Genomic DNA, 15,126 nt, shown 5'->3' on the forward strand with positions numbered 1-15,126 from the left:
TGCTTATCATCGTCACTGATTTAAAAAAAAAAAAAAAAAAAAAAAAAAAAAAAAAATATATATATATATATATATATATATATATATATATATATATATATATATATATATATATATATATATATATATATATATATATAAGGATTTACCCAACAAATCCTTGTAGATACTGTGATAATTCAGTTATCGTGATGTCATCTGGCCACAATAAAATGGATAGAAAACAAAGATCACATTTTTTTACAGTGTGTATAATTTATGAAAACAATTGGAAAATGTAATCTTTATTTTTTGTCTTAACATTCTCGTCATGTAAACAGTTTTGATTCTCATTTAAAAATGAAATATTTTTACAGAATATGTATGATGACTTTATCTGAATTAATGAAAGGATTTTAACTGAATGACTTAAAAAGCATCACGTGTAGTACTGTTAGGCTTCATTGTTTCACTATGTACTAGGTACAGGATAAATCCAAGACATGGCAACTTAATGGACAGGCATTTGTTTAGACTTAATCCCATGTTGGCTGACCTCATAATTCACAGAAAGTAGTATTGTGTAGATGTCTGTATATGAGAAAATAAAAAATAAAACAAATATATTTTTAGTATTACAAACAATTCTGACTTTGTACAAGAAAGCACACATTCTTTTGCCTTGTGCATTTACATACAATAACTATATTGTTGATATGGAAAATTTAGGGAAAAGTCAGTAAACTTACCGAGGACACGAGCTTGGCCCTATTGTCTTTTTTGAAGCTGAAACCGAAAGTAAGCGAGAAGACGACACTATAAGCGCCGTTCTTATCACTTTACTCTGACTTTAAATATTTTCACGTGGATTTCAAATGGATGATAAAAGGTAAGATGAATTTCAAGCATTTAGTTGATTGAAGAATTTACGTCATCGCGATTACATCATTGTAGCGATCCACACACTAATGTTATATGTTGTGTTGTTTACAACAAGTAATAATTTAATAAAAAGTAATAACAGATATTTTCAAGCAGTGAGAAATAACGTACACCAGTATCCCTGCTAAAAAAACGGGTTTTTCCAACAGGGGTGACATTCAATGGTTAATACATTTTAAATTATGGTTTCTTTTTTATTAAAGTATAACATCGTTTTAATGTAAATTACTGCTAGAAAGTTAGCTTAAACGTCATATTGAAAGTTCATGGGCTTCGTGACATCTGTACATGTTTATATGTCGACAATCCATTCATTTAATCCAATTAATATAGGTTCTTTTCCTGATATGCTTTAATAGATACAATTATTTTATAAGTTATTTAATTAAGCGTTTGCCTCAGTTGATCAATCAAGGCCCCCAAATGTCCACACCTTTTGAAGAAAAGTTCAGCGTTTATACCCAATAAAATATTTTAAAGCTTATCATAACTCGAGAAATATATATTCATAGAAGATGAACTGTAAGACATGTCTTCATTTTCAACTGTTAAATTAAATTACATTTTATTTATATAGCGCTTTTCACAATTGTTAATTGTTTCAAAGCATCTTTACATTAATAGATATAGGAAAAAGCATAGAAAAGCGAGCGTAGTAAACATTTTACACTCTGAGACTATTTTGGGGATTTCCGCCTGGATTTGCCCTACCCAATTTCAAAAGCGTCCCATACCCACAAGCAGAGGTTTGGTATGTGTTTGGTATCATTTTACAGGAAACACTTTTGAAATTACATAAAACACTAAAGTGCTCAACATGGTTGTATGTGGTGTTAGTCATCTAATAAACACAAAAATAAATAGGCGTTTTTTGATGTTTTTTTTTTTCTAAAGTCTGAATTTAAAAGTGTGGCCCTGGGTGGTTACGAAACCTTCAGACAATTCTCTTTGATTCCAGCAAATGTCAGCTTACAGAGGAAAAATAAATTTTTTCTCTATCATAATCATTGCAAAAGTTTTCTATTCCAACTGAAGGGAGTAATAATACCCATTTTGTATTTAATTTCTGCCTAAAAATATTTGAAGTGTCCTCATAACCACATACAGTGGAATAAATGCAATATCTTTATATCATATTGCAGAAAACCCTTTGAAGTTACATAAAAAAACCGCTGTTTGTGACAAACAGTGTTATTTAGGTTATTTTTCAAATGATGAAACACCAAATTTTCTTTTTTATGTTGTATACACTGTCTTTGAAAGTGAATAACTCTGGTTCTGTGTGTTCTAGCAGAATGCAGACAGTAAACACCCAAAAAAAGAATGATCTCTTTAGCATGTCGACTTCAAAAGTTATTCTTACTTTACTGAAGGGTGTGAAAATACATTTTTCATAAATATACTTTTTTTGTTTTGCACATATAATAAATAGCAAGGGATTATTCATGCACACAACCAAAGAAAATGCTGTGAATGGACTTGTTTAGAGTAGGACCTAAGAGAAAAGATGGTGTATCATTTATGGCTATCTGAGGCAGTTCACACTCAAGTTTCACATATGTTTACAAAAGACGATTTTTACCTCATTATTCATTCGACGATTGCTGGAAATGTGATGATAATAGAACAAAAATGATGATATAACTCTCTTTTTACTGAGAGTGAGAGCTTTCATTTGATATAAGACTTGCCCATGTTTGTCATACTTGAAAAATATGAAATATGTGAATATTAAATCATATAAAAAATTGTGGGGGGTGATAGTGTAAATTAAGTGTAAATAACTTTCTTACAGTAAAACATATTTTAAAGTGATGCATATCTGCAGAAAGTAGAGAGTCTAAGCTTTCAAACAGTATCTCATATGTGGTACTGGGTCCATGACAGACCATTAAAAATGTCATGGTCTTGCCAGACCTTTGTGTTAGTCTGATTTCATATGGCAAGATCATATGGCAGTACTGTGTTCTGTGTGGGGACACGTGGAGTCACATTGTGTGTTGTTGCCACGTGTTCCCAGTGTCTTGTCACTTTTACCCCACTCCCTTGTGTGCTCCCACTTTAATTATGTAATGATTTGCATTTGAGTTGTTGGCTTTATAATGCCCTCTCGTTCTCTGTCTTGTGCTCGTATGTTCGTTTAGAAACAGTGTGTTTAGTGCACGTCCTCCGTGTTACCTGTATCTAATCCTCAAAGTCTGTGTTATGTAGTATTGAGTGTTGTTTCTTTGTTGTTATTCTGATCATCATATGTTACCTGTTTTACCCCCTCGTGGGTGTTTTGTGTTATGTCGTGTGAATAAACCTTCAGTTTGTTTCTTTTTTTGGCCATTTTAGTAACGAATATACATCTGTCTAGTCATTCCAAGTTCTATTTAATTTTATGTGGAAAAATTTGAGTGAGTTGGGGGGCCTTCAATATTGTTGTGGGCAGCTAGGGGGGCTTAAAGTGAAAAGGTTGGGAACCAGTGCCCTAGTGGTTCACAGACACTGCTTTACAGCTATTGTATGTATTTGAATTTACATGACTTATGCATAGAGGAAGACACATCAAACAATAACAAGTTTCTTTTAGGGGCGGTTTCCCCAAACTGAAAATCTTAAAAAAATACATCAGTACTCTTTGTTTTGCCTCAAAATGCACACAAGCATGCTTTTTAGTAAGGCATACGTGGTAAAACTAGTTATATTTCCTTATTAAAATAAGGCTTAGTCCTCTCTATAATCCCTGTCCGGGAAACCACCCCTTTTAGTTTAGCGGGGTAAAGTTAGTTTTGTTTTGGATATTCGTGACACATTCGGTACTGAACGGCAATGAGCCCAAAATAAAGCATATTTATAAAAAGAGCAAAGCTGATAATGTTTCACAACCTTCATTAACAATGGTTTCGGTCTATATAATAACCACTGACCCGCAAAAGCCGTCGCAGAAGCCGTCGCAATCTAAATTGTGCTGGAAAGCGCTCTCTTGGCGGAGCCGCAAGTAAGGGACCGTGGGGAAAGTGCAGGTTTTCTTGTTTTTTCTTATAACTTGATGAGCGGTGTTTTTGAAATTGCTTTTTTATAAAATGTCCTATGAACAACAAACCAGTGTCATTCAGTACTGGAGGACAGGGGACATCTTTCACAACTTCTATTTTAACCCCTGGTGAAAAATGGAATTGCATGTCTAACATTAACACTCTTTTTGTAATAGCGTTGTCCATCGGCGAGACAGACACATCAAACAAGTGTCATTCAGCACAGAGGGACAGGGGACAGCTTCCACAATATCTCTTTTTAACCCCTACTGGTGAAAAATGGAATTGCATGTCTAACATTAACACTCTTTTTGTGATAGCGTTGTCCATCGGCGAGACAGACACATCAAACAAGTGTTGTTCAGTACAGAGGGACGGGGGACATCTTTCACAACTTCTATTTTAACCTCCTAAAACTTCTTTTTTAAGTTGTGAAAGATGTCCCCTGTCCCTCTGTACTGAACGACACTTGTTTGATGTCTCTGTCTCGCCGATGGACAAAGCCACCACAAAGAGTGCTAATGCTAGACATGCAGTTCCATTTTTCACCAGTAGGGCTTAAAATAGAAGTTGTGAAAGATGTCCCCTGTCCCCCTGTACTGAATGACACTGATTTGTTGTTCATAGGACATTTTACAAAAAAGCTATTACAAAAACACCGCTTATCAAACAAGAAAACCTGCACTTTCCCAACGGTCCCTTACTTGCGGCTCCGCCAAGAGAGCGCTTTCCAGCACAATTGAGGGGCTGTCCACACGGAGACGCGTATCACTGCATACGTATAAATTTGTTATCGTATTGGCGTTACATCCACGCGGATCCGGCGTTTTGGGAGACTGAATCCGCTATTTTTTTAAACCGGGTCCTAAAGTGAATAAATCTGAAACCGACACCCTTGCGGTTTCGTCTGTACAGCCAATCCATATATTTTGTGAAGCAAAAACGTCATCACATCACGTGTCGGAAGCGTCACACGTAACAGCAGCAACAATAACGGTGGACTACGTGATTGTGTTCGTGCTACAGAAGCTACTAAAGCCTACTAGCTTTATTACAGCAAAATCTATTGCTTCTATGCAATTGTGGTGACCAACAATCGATAATGGACAACCCCATACGTTGGTTATGCGCATGCTCAAAGTCTTCTTCTCCGTGTATAGTGTATATCTGTGGCAGAATTATAGCGCCCCATACTGGTCCGGCATATATACTACACCACTTTCAGTTGGTTTCAGTGGTTTCGTGTGTACGGATTATTTTTTTTAGAGTAAGGAAAAAAAATGATCGGATAGGGGATGCACCGGCTTCATGTGGATATAGCCTGAGATTGCGACGGCTTCTGCGGGTCAGTGGTTTTTATATCGACGGAAACCATTGTTGATGAAGGTTGTGAAGCATTGTCAGCTTTGCTCTTTTTATAAATATGTTTTATTTTGGGCTCGTTGCCGTTCAGTGCCGAATGTGTCACGAATATCCAAAACAAAACTAACTTTACCCCGCTTTAAGTTTTTGATCGTATCATTGATATTTCATTCTTTTAATAATCTTTGGTCCTTTGTTGTTTCATTTCCTGATATTATTTTTTGCTCAGCATGGATCTTCAGATGCTTCTTGAGATTGATGAGGACCTGGAGAAAGGTGAAGTGGCTCAGCTTAAGTTTCTCTGCACTGACCTAGTTCAGAAGAAGCGTTTGGAGACAGTGACTGATTTCAAAGATCTCTCTCAAAGACTTGAGGAGCAGGAACTGCTCGATGATGGGCTGCTCATCCCTGAGCTTCTCATCACAATTCGACGCCTCGACTTGCTAAAGATCCTAAACACGTCCAAAGAGCAGGTGGAGCGTTATTTGGCACATGATGACTGTAAGCGTGTCTCACCGTACAGGTATGAAGAAAACTATGTGAACTATAGATTGTTTAACAATCTATCTTAGCCGCTCTTCCTAATCTTTTATTACAGTAGGTAGCCTAACAGGTGTTAAACTAGATTTATATGTATCTACTGCTGTGGATAGACAGAATTGTCAATAGTAGTTGTAAAATAGTTTTTTTTTGTAAAGGGTAATTTTTTTTATATCTTTGATATTACATTCTTCTTTTTCTGTCATTACAGAAAGATGCTTTTTCAATTGTCTGAGGACATGACTGAAGAAAACCTTCGTATTGTGAAGTTTCTTTCGGATCTTCCAAAAGCAAAACTTGAAACATGTACTGTAAGTTGAAGAAAGTGGTGTCCAATATGCCAAATGTAGAATTTATATCATAAATAAGCCTGGAAGTAAACAAAAGCTTTAAAATGTGCTGTGTTTATTTTTACTGCATCTAGTGGTGAAATTACGAATTACAAGAAACTGCTTAGTCCACAGCTCACCCCTCCTTTTCGAAACACATAGACAAAAAACGTTGTTGCTTGAGACAGCATAGTGACAAAATGCAATCTGTAGAGCAGTTTGTCTGTTTAGGGCTACTGTAGAAACATGGCGGTGCGAAATGGCAACTTCCATGTAAGGGGAACCGTGGTTTTTATAGATAAAACAGCTCATATTAAAGTTATTTAAAATAATGATTCTGCGAGTAAGGTTTGTATACACCACTGAAAATATAGTTATGTATATTTTATTAAATTTTTTTCTAGAGATCCTCCTAAAAGTTACACACTGCACCTTTAAGACTTTCTAAAGGTAGTGATGTAAAATAAAGGCATATAAAAGTATACTATACTTAAAAGTAAAGACCCTCGAAATTTGAGTTGTGTTAACTCATTTAAAGGTCACGTTCTTCCTGATCCAATTTTTCAAACTTTAGTTAGTGTGTAATGATGCTATAATAGCATAAATAATATCTGTTTTTTACATGTGAAACATAAACACATGTTATTTTGCGCACTGTAAACACAATCAAAGCTTCAAAAACACAGAAAGAATGGGACCTTTAAGACTTTCAAAAGGTGGTGATGTAAAATTAAGGTATATAAAAGCTTGAGAAGAGGCAGTAACAATCCACTTTTATTGTAAACATAAAACAACTCTAAAATATTTTATTTATTTTGTAATAAGCAGTGTTGTCTTGAAAGGAAAGTGTATAGGAATAGTTTTATGTATTTGTTATCCCTGGTTTATGACCATAATTGGATATCCCAATTATACAAGTATGGGTCACACTAAAGAGTGTTTTTATGTATATCAGTCATTTCTAGACATTATTATTGAGATGGAAAAGCAACAGAAGCTTGGAGAAGAAAACCTGGATGAACTGAAAGATATTCTGGATAAATGTGACAAACAGCTGGCTGACAGAATAGAGAAGTTCAGGAACATGCAAAGAGACCGGGAACAAGGTTATTTATGATATCAGTTACTCTTCCTGTTTTTTTCGTGTAAATCATAATTTTGTTTTCATATAATTCACAATTAAAATACAACAGCTTTGTCTTGTCCAGTAGGGGTCAGACCTCCTCTAAAGGAATTATATAATCATGAACACTTTATACCCAACTATCCTGACGTAAGTATTACAAGTGTAAGATAAGTTCTCATCAACAGTCATTTTGTTTTACAATAGCATTCAGTTGTGTGCTTTAAGGTGTGTTTTTTGGTGATTTGATGTATGTGAGCGTCATATGTGCTATAATGTCTGCTTTTGTCAAGAATTTTTTATATTGTTGAAAACATTATTTAAGTGTAAACCTAGTACAAATTAATGCTTGAAATGAATTTATTTTGAATTAAAATGACTTGTTATTTATGTTTCATCACTCAACAACCTGAATTTAATACAGTATATGGGGACAGATATGAGTGGACGTAAGTTATACTATTATATATTTATGTTTACTATTAACTTTCTCTGTTGTGTCGGAGCCGATGGTGTAGTGGACAGTGGTGCAAATGCACTTCCGGCGACCCGAGTTCGAATCCCGGCTCGAGGTCCTTTGCCGATCCCATACCCCTCTCTTCACCCTGTACTTTCCTGTCGCCTCTCCATTACTTACTATCAATAAAAAATGGCACAAAAACTAATTATAAAAAAAAACTTTCTCTGTTGTATTTTTACCATAAAACAGTGTTCTCTCTCTCTCTCTCTCTCTCTCATTATGCTTTAAGCAAGGAGACCCTCTCTTGGTCTTGCGACTGATTCACAGATTGAGAAACAGACAACCACATATGATGAGGTAAAAAACAAGATTACATTTAACTGTTTATACAGTATGTACATTTCAACATACTTGTATAGTAACTCTTTACTGTTTGACCAAGAGAAAGAGATTTGAATTTTGACACTATAATTTGCTTTGCATTCATGTAGAAGGACTACTACACCATCAGTCAAAGACCTGCAGGACACTGTTTAATAATCAACAATTACAATTTTGAAATGTCCGAAACATCTGACGGTCTGAAATTACGCGACCGAAAAGGCACAGATACAGACAAAGGTATTCCACACAGTTTGGTAACTTTACTAATGACAAATGTATTTATTATAAAAAATAAAAGGTATTAATCATTATCCTTTTATTTCAGAATCACTTGAGAGAGTGTTTAAGAAAATGCATTTTGAGATTACTGTGAAAGATGATCTCACAGCCTCAGAGATGCTCGAAGTGGTGAAGGAGTTTGCAGAAAAGGATCACTCTCAAATGGACATTTTCGTGTGCTGTGTCCTCTCCCACGGAGAGAAAGGCGCTGTCTTCGGTGTAGATGGCGAGCTGGTTGAAATCCGTGATCTCACGCAGCCCTTTGCTAAATGCCGCACACTGGCTAACAAGCCTAAGCTTTTCTTCATTCAAGCCTGCCAAGGTAAAGTGGGCCAGGAAGCCATGTGGACGGAAGACGGACCGGACCAAAGTACAGAAAAAGGAAAATATGAAGAGGATGCTCAAAAGGTTGCGTCCTACAGTATCCCTATAGAAGCTGATTTGTTAATTGGAATGGCCACAGTAGAGGATAACAAATCTTACCGTCACACCACAGATGGATCCATTTATATCCAGGAGCTTTGTAGACAACTGGAGGATCTCTGCCCCAGGTGGGTTTGAAATGGGATAAATGGAAGTTTATTTAAATCCTAGCAGTACAGAGTTTTTTTTCCTTGAAACGTTTCAGTTTCAGTTATTGACAATAAAAAAAATAAAATAAAAATGAAATTTCATTTCAAATACTATCACTGACAACAGTGGTCCGGCCAGGATATTGCCATTTAAAAAGTGGAGTTGCAGCCCTCAACTGATGTTTATGTTGTCATTTTGTGTTGGCCACCAGTTGTGAGATTCCAATACCAGGTTTAGACACAAGTTTTGTGATTGCAGTACCAGTTTTGACCACAATCCTACAGGCTGACAAAAAAGTGAATCGCCGACTACGTTTCCCTTAGTGGACGCAGTTCTACTAATAGTATTACTATGAAAAGTTGTCTGTTTCCACTTTTGTGTCTTTAAACGCTTGTTTTTTGAGGTCGACAGCCTATAAAAGATTGCTTGCTAAAATCCATTGGAAAAGAGTTCAAATAGTTGAAAACTATTTGGACATGATATAAAGTGTTGAGGTCAATAGAAAATACTGATTAATGTTTTCTTTGCTTTTCTAACAGAAATGAGGATATCTTGTCCATTCTGACGAAGGTGAACTCTGAAGTGAGCAACAGGACGTTGAAAGGCTACAAGCAGATGCCCGAACCTCGATATACCCTCAGAAAGAAACTTATCCTTCCCATGGACTGAAGTTTGCTTTGTATGACTGTCTTCATGTTGGACAAGTTCACATTACTCTATGGGCTCTTTGGTACAGATTATAGGATGATCAGAGAGCTTCGGATTTCTGGCATTAATATAATAAAGTGAATCATTGATGTAGGAGATGAATTAATTAAATAAACATCCGCAAAGTGCTTATTATGCACTTTTTAAGCATTTTATTTCTTACTCCTAGTCAGTTTATTTTTTGCCATAGACAAATGTTGCATTATGCTGCAGGTAATGTTGCAAGTTTAGCAGACCTGCCCATATTTTCCTTTTATTAATCTTCTGGTGTTTGGGAACAATGATATCTATGCTACTTTTTACTCATTGCGTCAATGTAACTAGGCAAGCTCTGTAAACACCAAACAACTGTTGTGAATATTTCTAAAATCCAAGATTTTTACAACATGTTTATACAGTGCCGGTCCTAGATGCTGGGGGGTCCTAACCAAACCTTCCAAACCAATTTGGAAAATTGAATTTGAAAATCTGTATTGGAGAATTATTTTGAAAATATTACACTGCTTTGTTTGGCAATAGTAACAATACATAAATCTGCATGTTTGCAAATTATTAAAATTATAGCATATTGTTTACATTAAACATAATAATCATTTTGATTTGGTATAATGGTATTTTAATTTTTTGGTGATCAAGGCCCCCTAGTTGTGTGGGGGCCCTATGCAACTTGCGTATTTGCATATAGGAAGGACCAGGACTGTGTTTGTTAATTTGAACTTTCGTCTTTTTATGCAGAAAATATATAAATGACATTTATTAGGTCTTGTATAGGGCTAAAGCTTTATGTGTGGAATGCATGTATCCAAATGTTTTGTATGTGCACCAGATTATTTTATTTATTTTAAAATAAATGTTTTTCTTTCAAAACCTCTTTGGACTGCTAGTTAGTTAATTATGGTTTACATGTTCAATTGCTAGAAGCCAGTGATTTTTCTGTAATATTAGAGTGGGCATGTCATTGCCATTCTGTCTACAACTTTCAGGGAAATCAACCTGCACTGAAACAAATCTCTGATTGCACATGATTAAATTAGGTTTTCTTAAAAAAATAGTTGGATCTATATAATTTAATAATGTACACCATTTCAACATGATTGAATCAAGTTTTCTTAAAATGAAGTTAATTTTAATTCATGTTAATTTCATTTTAAGTAAACATAATTTAATCATGTACAACCGATGTGCTTATATTTGTCACATAAAAAAGATAAACACAGTATACAGACTGAACAGATGCGGTAACATCTTAATATAACTTAAATCTAAGAGGATTCATGTGTGTCGTGTTATTAAACCCCTGCTTACTTTACTTTATATATTGTCTCAATAGTTGTAGGGGCGGTTTCCCGGACAGGGTTTAGACTAGTCCTAGACTAAAATAGTTGCATACCCTCTGCCACTGATTAGTTCCACAGCTTTAACTATTTTATTTTCTGCGGACAACGCTTTTCGGAAGTGATCATTTTTAAGACTTTTTAAGGCCTTAAATGTAACTTTCTGAGTTTTTGTCTTTTTAAGACCCCATGGGAAGCTTGCTTATTATATGGGCAGACATGAGTAAAAGCCAGTTTAGATCAACCACACATGGTCTCCTGCCTTGAATACATTATAGGTACCCAATATTAACATAAGATTGACAGAAACTGTGTGTTATGTGACCTTTAAAACTTTAAAGGCTGGATAAAATGTGCAGCAAGATCTGCTGCTAATGTCACCACAGCACACCTTCAGAGGTTTAGTGGGGTCCATGCCTTGGCGGGTTAGGGCTGTTAAGTGAAATATATTATACCTTTTGTAATATGTATTACGCTACTTTACTATATAACCCTTAGAAACTTTAGCAACCTGTAGTTTGTTATTTTTATTATGTACACCAAGTATAATTGTAACCGTTGAGTTTGAAAAATATATACATGATAAATTACATGTTGCATGTTTTAAGAAAGACATTCACACAATATTGTATTAACTGTTTATTTAAAAAAACATGTATTACAAAGAATAATGAATTTAACCTATAAAAGATAGACAAAGGAACAAAGAGTGACTTACCATCAGATGGGATGTCTTGCAGACACGTCGGAGAAGAATACTGCGAAGGCGAGCCTGAAGATGGAGAACAAAGGAATACCGTTGTATTTATGCATTTCTTGTCAAGGCGTTCCCAAAAGACTGTGACATCATCGAAGGGGAATTCGGACTTTGCAACTTGTCTACAAAAGGATAAAGTTTTGACGAGTCCAGCAGAAACTGGACACGACCTCTTTTTCTCAGGTGTCTGACAGTTTGAGGCTTTTTACTTTGAATTAGACTTTTATTTTTTACTGGAAAAACAAATTTTTGTACTATCATTAAAGAGTAACTAAACCTTAAACCAACTTTTTTTAGTTAATGATCTGTAAGAATGATGCTTTATTAGTGCTGTTCATTGATTTTAGTAAGTTTTTTGACATTTGGATATAAAGTGCTTCAATACTACATTATATGGTGTAAAAACGTCTAAGTGCTGCCCTCTTCAGGTTGAACGATGGGTACTGCAGTTGAATTTTCCTACTGGATGTTGGGTCCAAAAAATAACTCGTGACGTAAGCAGGTTAAAGCTCACCACGCCCTTGTTACGATCTCACCACACACTTGGTACGAGCTTAGTTCATCCCCTCTATCTCCATTGGGATCTGCCCACTTTTCTTGCATTTTTCAAATATTGCAAGTGGGTGGAGTCAGGCTCTGACCAGAGGTTTAGTTACGCTTTAAATTGTATTATTAAAACTTATAAAAGACAAGAAAAGTTCAGCTTGCTTTTACTAGAACCTTAGCTGTAACGAATGACCCACGGAGGAAGCCTCCTGAGTCCCGACCAATTGATGTTAGTGTTATTTATCTAGCTTGCCAGATAGATGGGGGTATAGTGATTATTTTACTTATTACAGACAGAAATTGGTAGGTTCGACTATCCTAGCAATATTTGATTTTGAAGTGACTTTGGCCTCATTAGGAATTACATATTTATTAATATCTGACGATAAATTCTGAAAAGTAAGGGAAGTGGAAAGTTTTTCCATTTCACCATTGCCTTAGGTAAAACTTTTTTCTTTGTTTTATATGTTTGTTTGTTTTAACCAGATGAAGAAGCTTAGGGGAGAGACAAGGTAAACACATTCTTTGAATATACAATAATCTGAAATGTATTAACAAAATCAGTATGATCATAAAGATCACCTTGGTAATTTTTTTTGTAAGTGGATTACACAGTTACCTGGATTTGATTGTTGAAAATTTCGCTTGATCTTGGATTATTTGGATGCTTCTGTGTTTCAAAAGCAGGGCCATTCCTGTTTCCCATCCACCACCTTACAATGCAGGGCCTGTAAGTGAGATCCTTAAATGAGATCTTGTAGTAAACTGCAGCCCAGGCCGCCCTGCACTGCAATCCATGTGGGGTACAGGGCACACCAAACAGGGCGCTACATCCTGAGCTAGGAAACAAGCAAACCTAATGGCAGCACCTTGGGACGACCTAAACCTGAGGGTACAAAAGGTGCTTATTAAAAGATCTCTAGTGAAAAACCCATGCCGCTTCACCACAGTAGAAGTGTTATAAACCAAGGTGCTTGCCATTACACGCTTCTGCGTTTCAAAAGCAGGGCCCTTCCTGTTTCCCGACCGCGCCCGCCTTACAGTGCAGGCCCTGCTTCTAACTCTAAAATGAGACCCTGGGGTTGACTGCGGCCCGCGCCCACCCCCCACTACAATTCCCGGTGCGGCGAAGGGCGTAGCGAACACGAACAACGCACACCGGGTGCGCATCAACGCACACCGGGTGCGCATCAAACGGCCGGCACGAAGCCGGGTCCGCGATGCTGGGGGCGCCAAGCCGCTAGTCCCGCCCAGGGCGCTGCATCCAGAGCTAAGAAACAAGCGAATCTAATGGAAGCACCTGGGAGCGACCTAAACCTGAGTGTAAAAAAGGCTAATCTTCCCTCTAGACTGCCGAAGCAGTTTTAGGATACTTAAAAACGGGCCACGCTTCTTATGAAACTATGCCCATCCCCCGTACGGCGACGACTTAAAAGTGGAGCTACTCACGGCGTGCGGTGGCGTCATCACCGGGTCCTGGCAGGCGAGTTGTCCGCAGGCGGGAGCCGCCGCTTGTCGGGTCCTCCGCCGCGCAGCGCCTCAGCCGCATAAGCCGGCTCCCTGTGAAAGAAACGAGGAGCTGCGTCATGGTGTCGACGGATCGACACCACGACGCAGTGGTATGTCCAGAGATGGGCAACATTTCAAAGACACGTATGGCCAAACCAGATATCATAAAAACGTGTCAACGTTTCATTCTTAAGACAAAGACTGAGGCCTAGTGGGTATTGTTACTTCCCGGGTGGCCCTTAGACAAAGTATAACAATCTCTAAGGAAAAACCCATGCCGCTTCACCACAGTAGTAGTGAAAGCCTAGGCCTAGCGGGTATTATTACTTCCCGGGTGCCCCTTAGACAAAGTATAAAAATCTCTCATGAAAAACCCATGCCGCTTCACCACAGTAGTAGTGAAAGCGCCCGTGTTATAAACCAAGGTGCTTGCCATTACACGCCTCTGCGTTTCAAAAGCAGGGCCCTTCCTGTTTCCCGACCGCGCCCGCCTTACAGTGCAGGCCCTGCTTCTAACTCTAAAATGAGACCCTGGGGTTGACTGCGGCCCGCGCCCACCCCCCACTACAATTCCGGGTGCGGCGAAGGGCGTAGCGAACACGAACAGCGCACACCGGGTGCGCATCAAACGGCCGGCACGAGGCCGGGTCCGCGATGCTGGGGGCGCCAAGCCGCTAGTCCCGCCCAGGGCGCTGCATCCAGAGCTAGGAAACAAGCGAATCTAATGGAAGCACCTGGGAGCGACCTAAACCTGAGTGTAAAAAAGGCTAATCTTCCCTCTAGACTGCCGAAGCAGTTTTAGGATACTTAAAAACGGGCCACGCTTCTTATGAAACTATGCCCATCCCCCGTACGGCGACGACTTAAAAGTGGAGCTACTCACGGCGTGCGGTGGCGTCATCACCGGGTCCTGGCAGGCGAGGTGTCCGCAGGCGGGAGCCGCCGCTTGTCGGGTCCTCCGCCGCGCAGCGCCTCAGCCGCGTAAGCCGGCTCCCTGTGAAAGAAACGAGGAGCTGCGTCATGGTGTCGACGGATCGACACCACGACGCAGTGGTATGTCCAGAGATGGGCAACATTTCAAAGACACGTATGGCCAAACCAGATATCATAAAAACGTGTCAACGTTTCATTCTTAAGACAAAGACTGAGGCCTAGTGGGTATTGTTACTTCCCGGGTGGCCCTTAGACAAAGTATAACAATCTCAAATGAAAAACCCATGCCGCTTCACCACAGTAGTAGTGAAAGCCTAGGCCTAGTGGGTATTATTACTCGCCGGGTGC

The 15,126-nt window shown here is 38.1% G+C and overlaps 1 protein-coding gene across 3 annotated transcripts; it reads left to right on the forward strand.

Moving 5' to 3' along the window:
• The first annotated feature begins 711 nt into the window (after positions 1-711).
• Positions 712-9,854, forward strand: LOC129449990 (caspase-8). Of its 3 annotated transcripts, none has more exons than XM_073870829.1 (10): positions 712-868; positions 5,533-5,826; positions 6,055-6,154; positions 7,128-7,278; positions 7,366-7,445; positions 7,720-7,744; positions 8,045-8,112; positions 8,247-8,376; positions 8,465-8,969; positions 9,531-9,854. In XM_073870829.1, exons 1-10 carry the CDS (start codon positions 855-857, stop codon positions 9,658-9,660), a joined length of 1,497 nt encoding a protein of 498 aa, XP_073726930.1. In that variant the 5' UTR covers positions 712-854; the 3' UTR covers positions 9,661-9,854. The 3 variants fall into 3 exon arrangements, with proteins under 3 accessions (XP_073726930.1, XP_073726931.1, XP_073726932.1); XM_073870830.1 differs by having other exon boundaries at positions 7,381-7,445; XM_073870831.1 differs by having other exon boundaries at positions 7,384-7,445.
• The last annotated feature ends 5,272 nt before the right edge of the window (positions 9,855-15,126 follow it).

This window comes from Misgurnus anguillicaudatus, chromosome 8 (assembly GCF_027580225.2).
Source record: "Misgurnus anguillicaudatus chromosome 8, ASM2758022v2, whole genome shotgun sequence".
Lineage (NCBI taxonomy): Eukaryota > Metazoa > Chordata > Actinopteri > Cypriniformes > Cobitidae > Misgurnus > Misgurnus anguillicaudatus.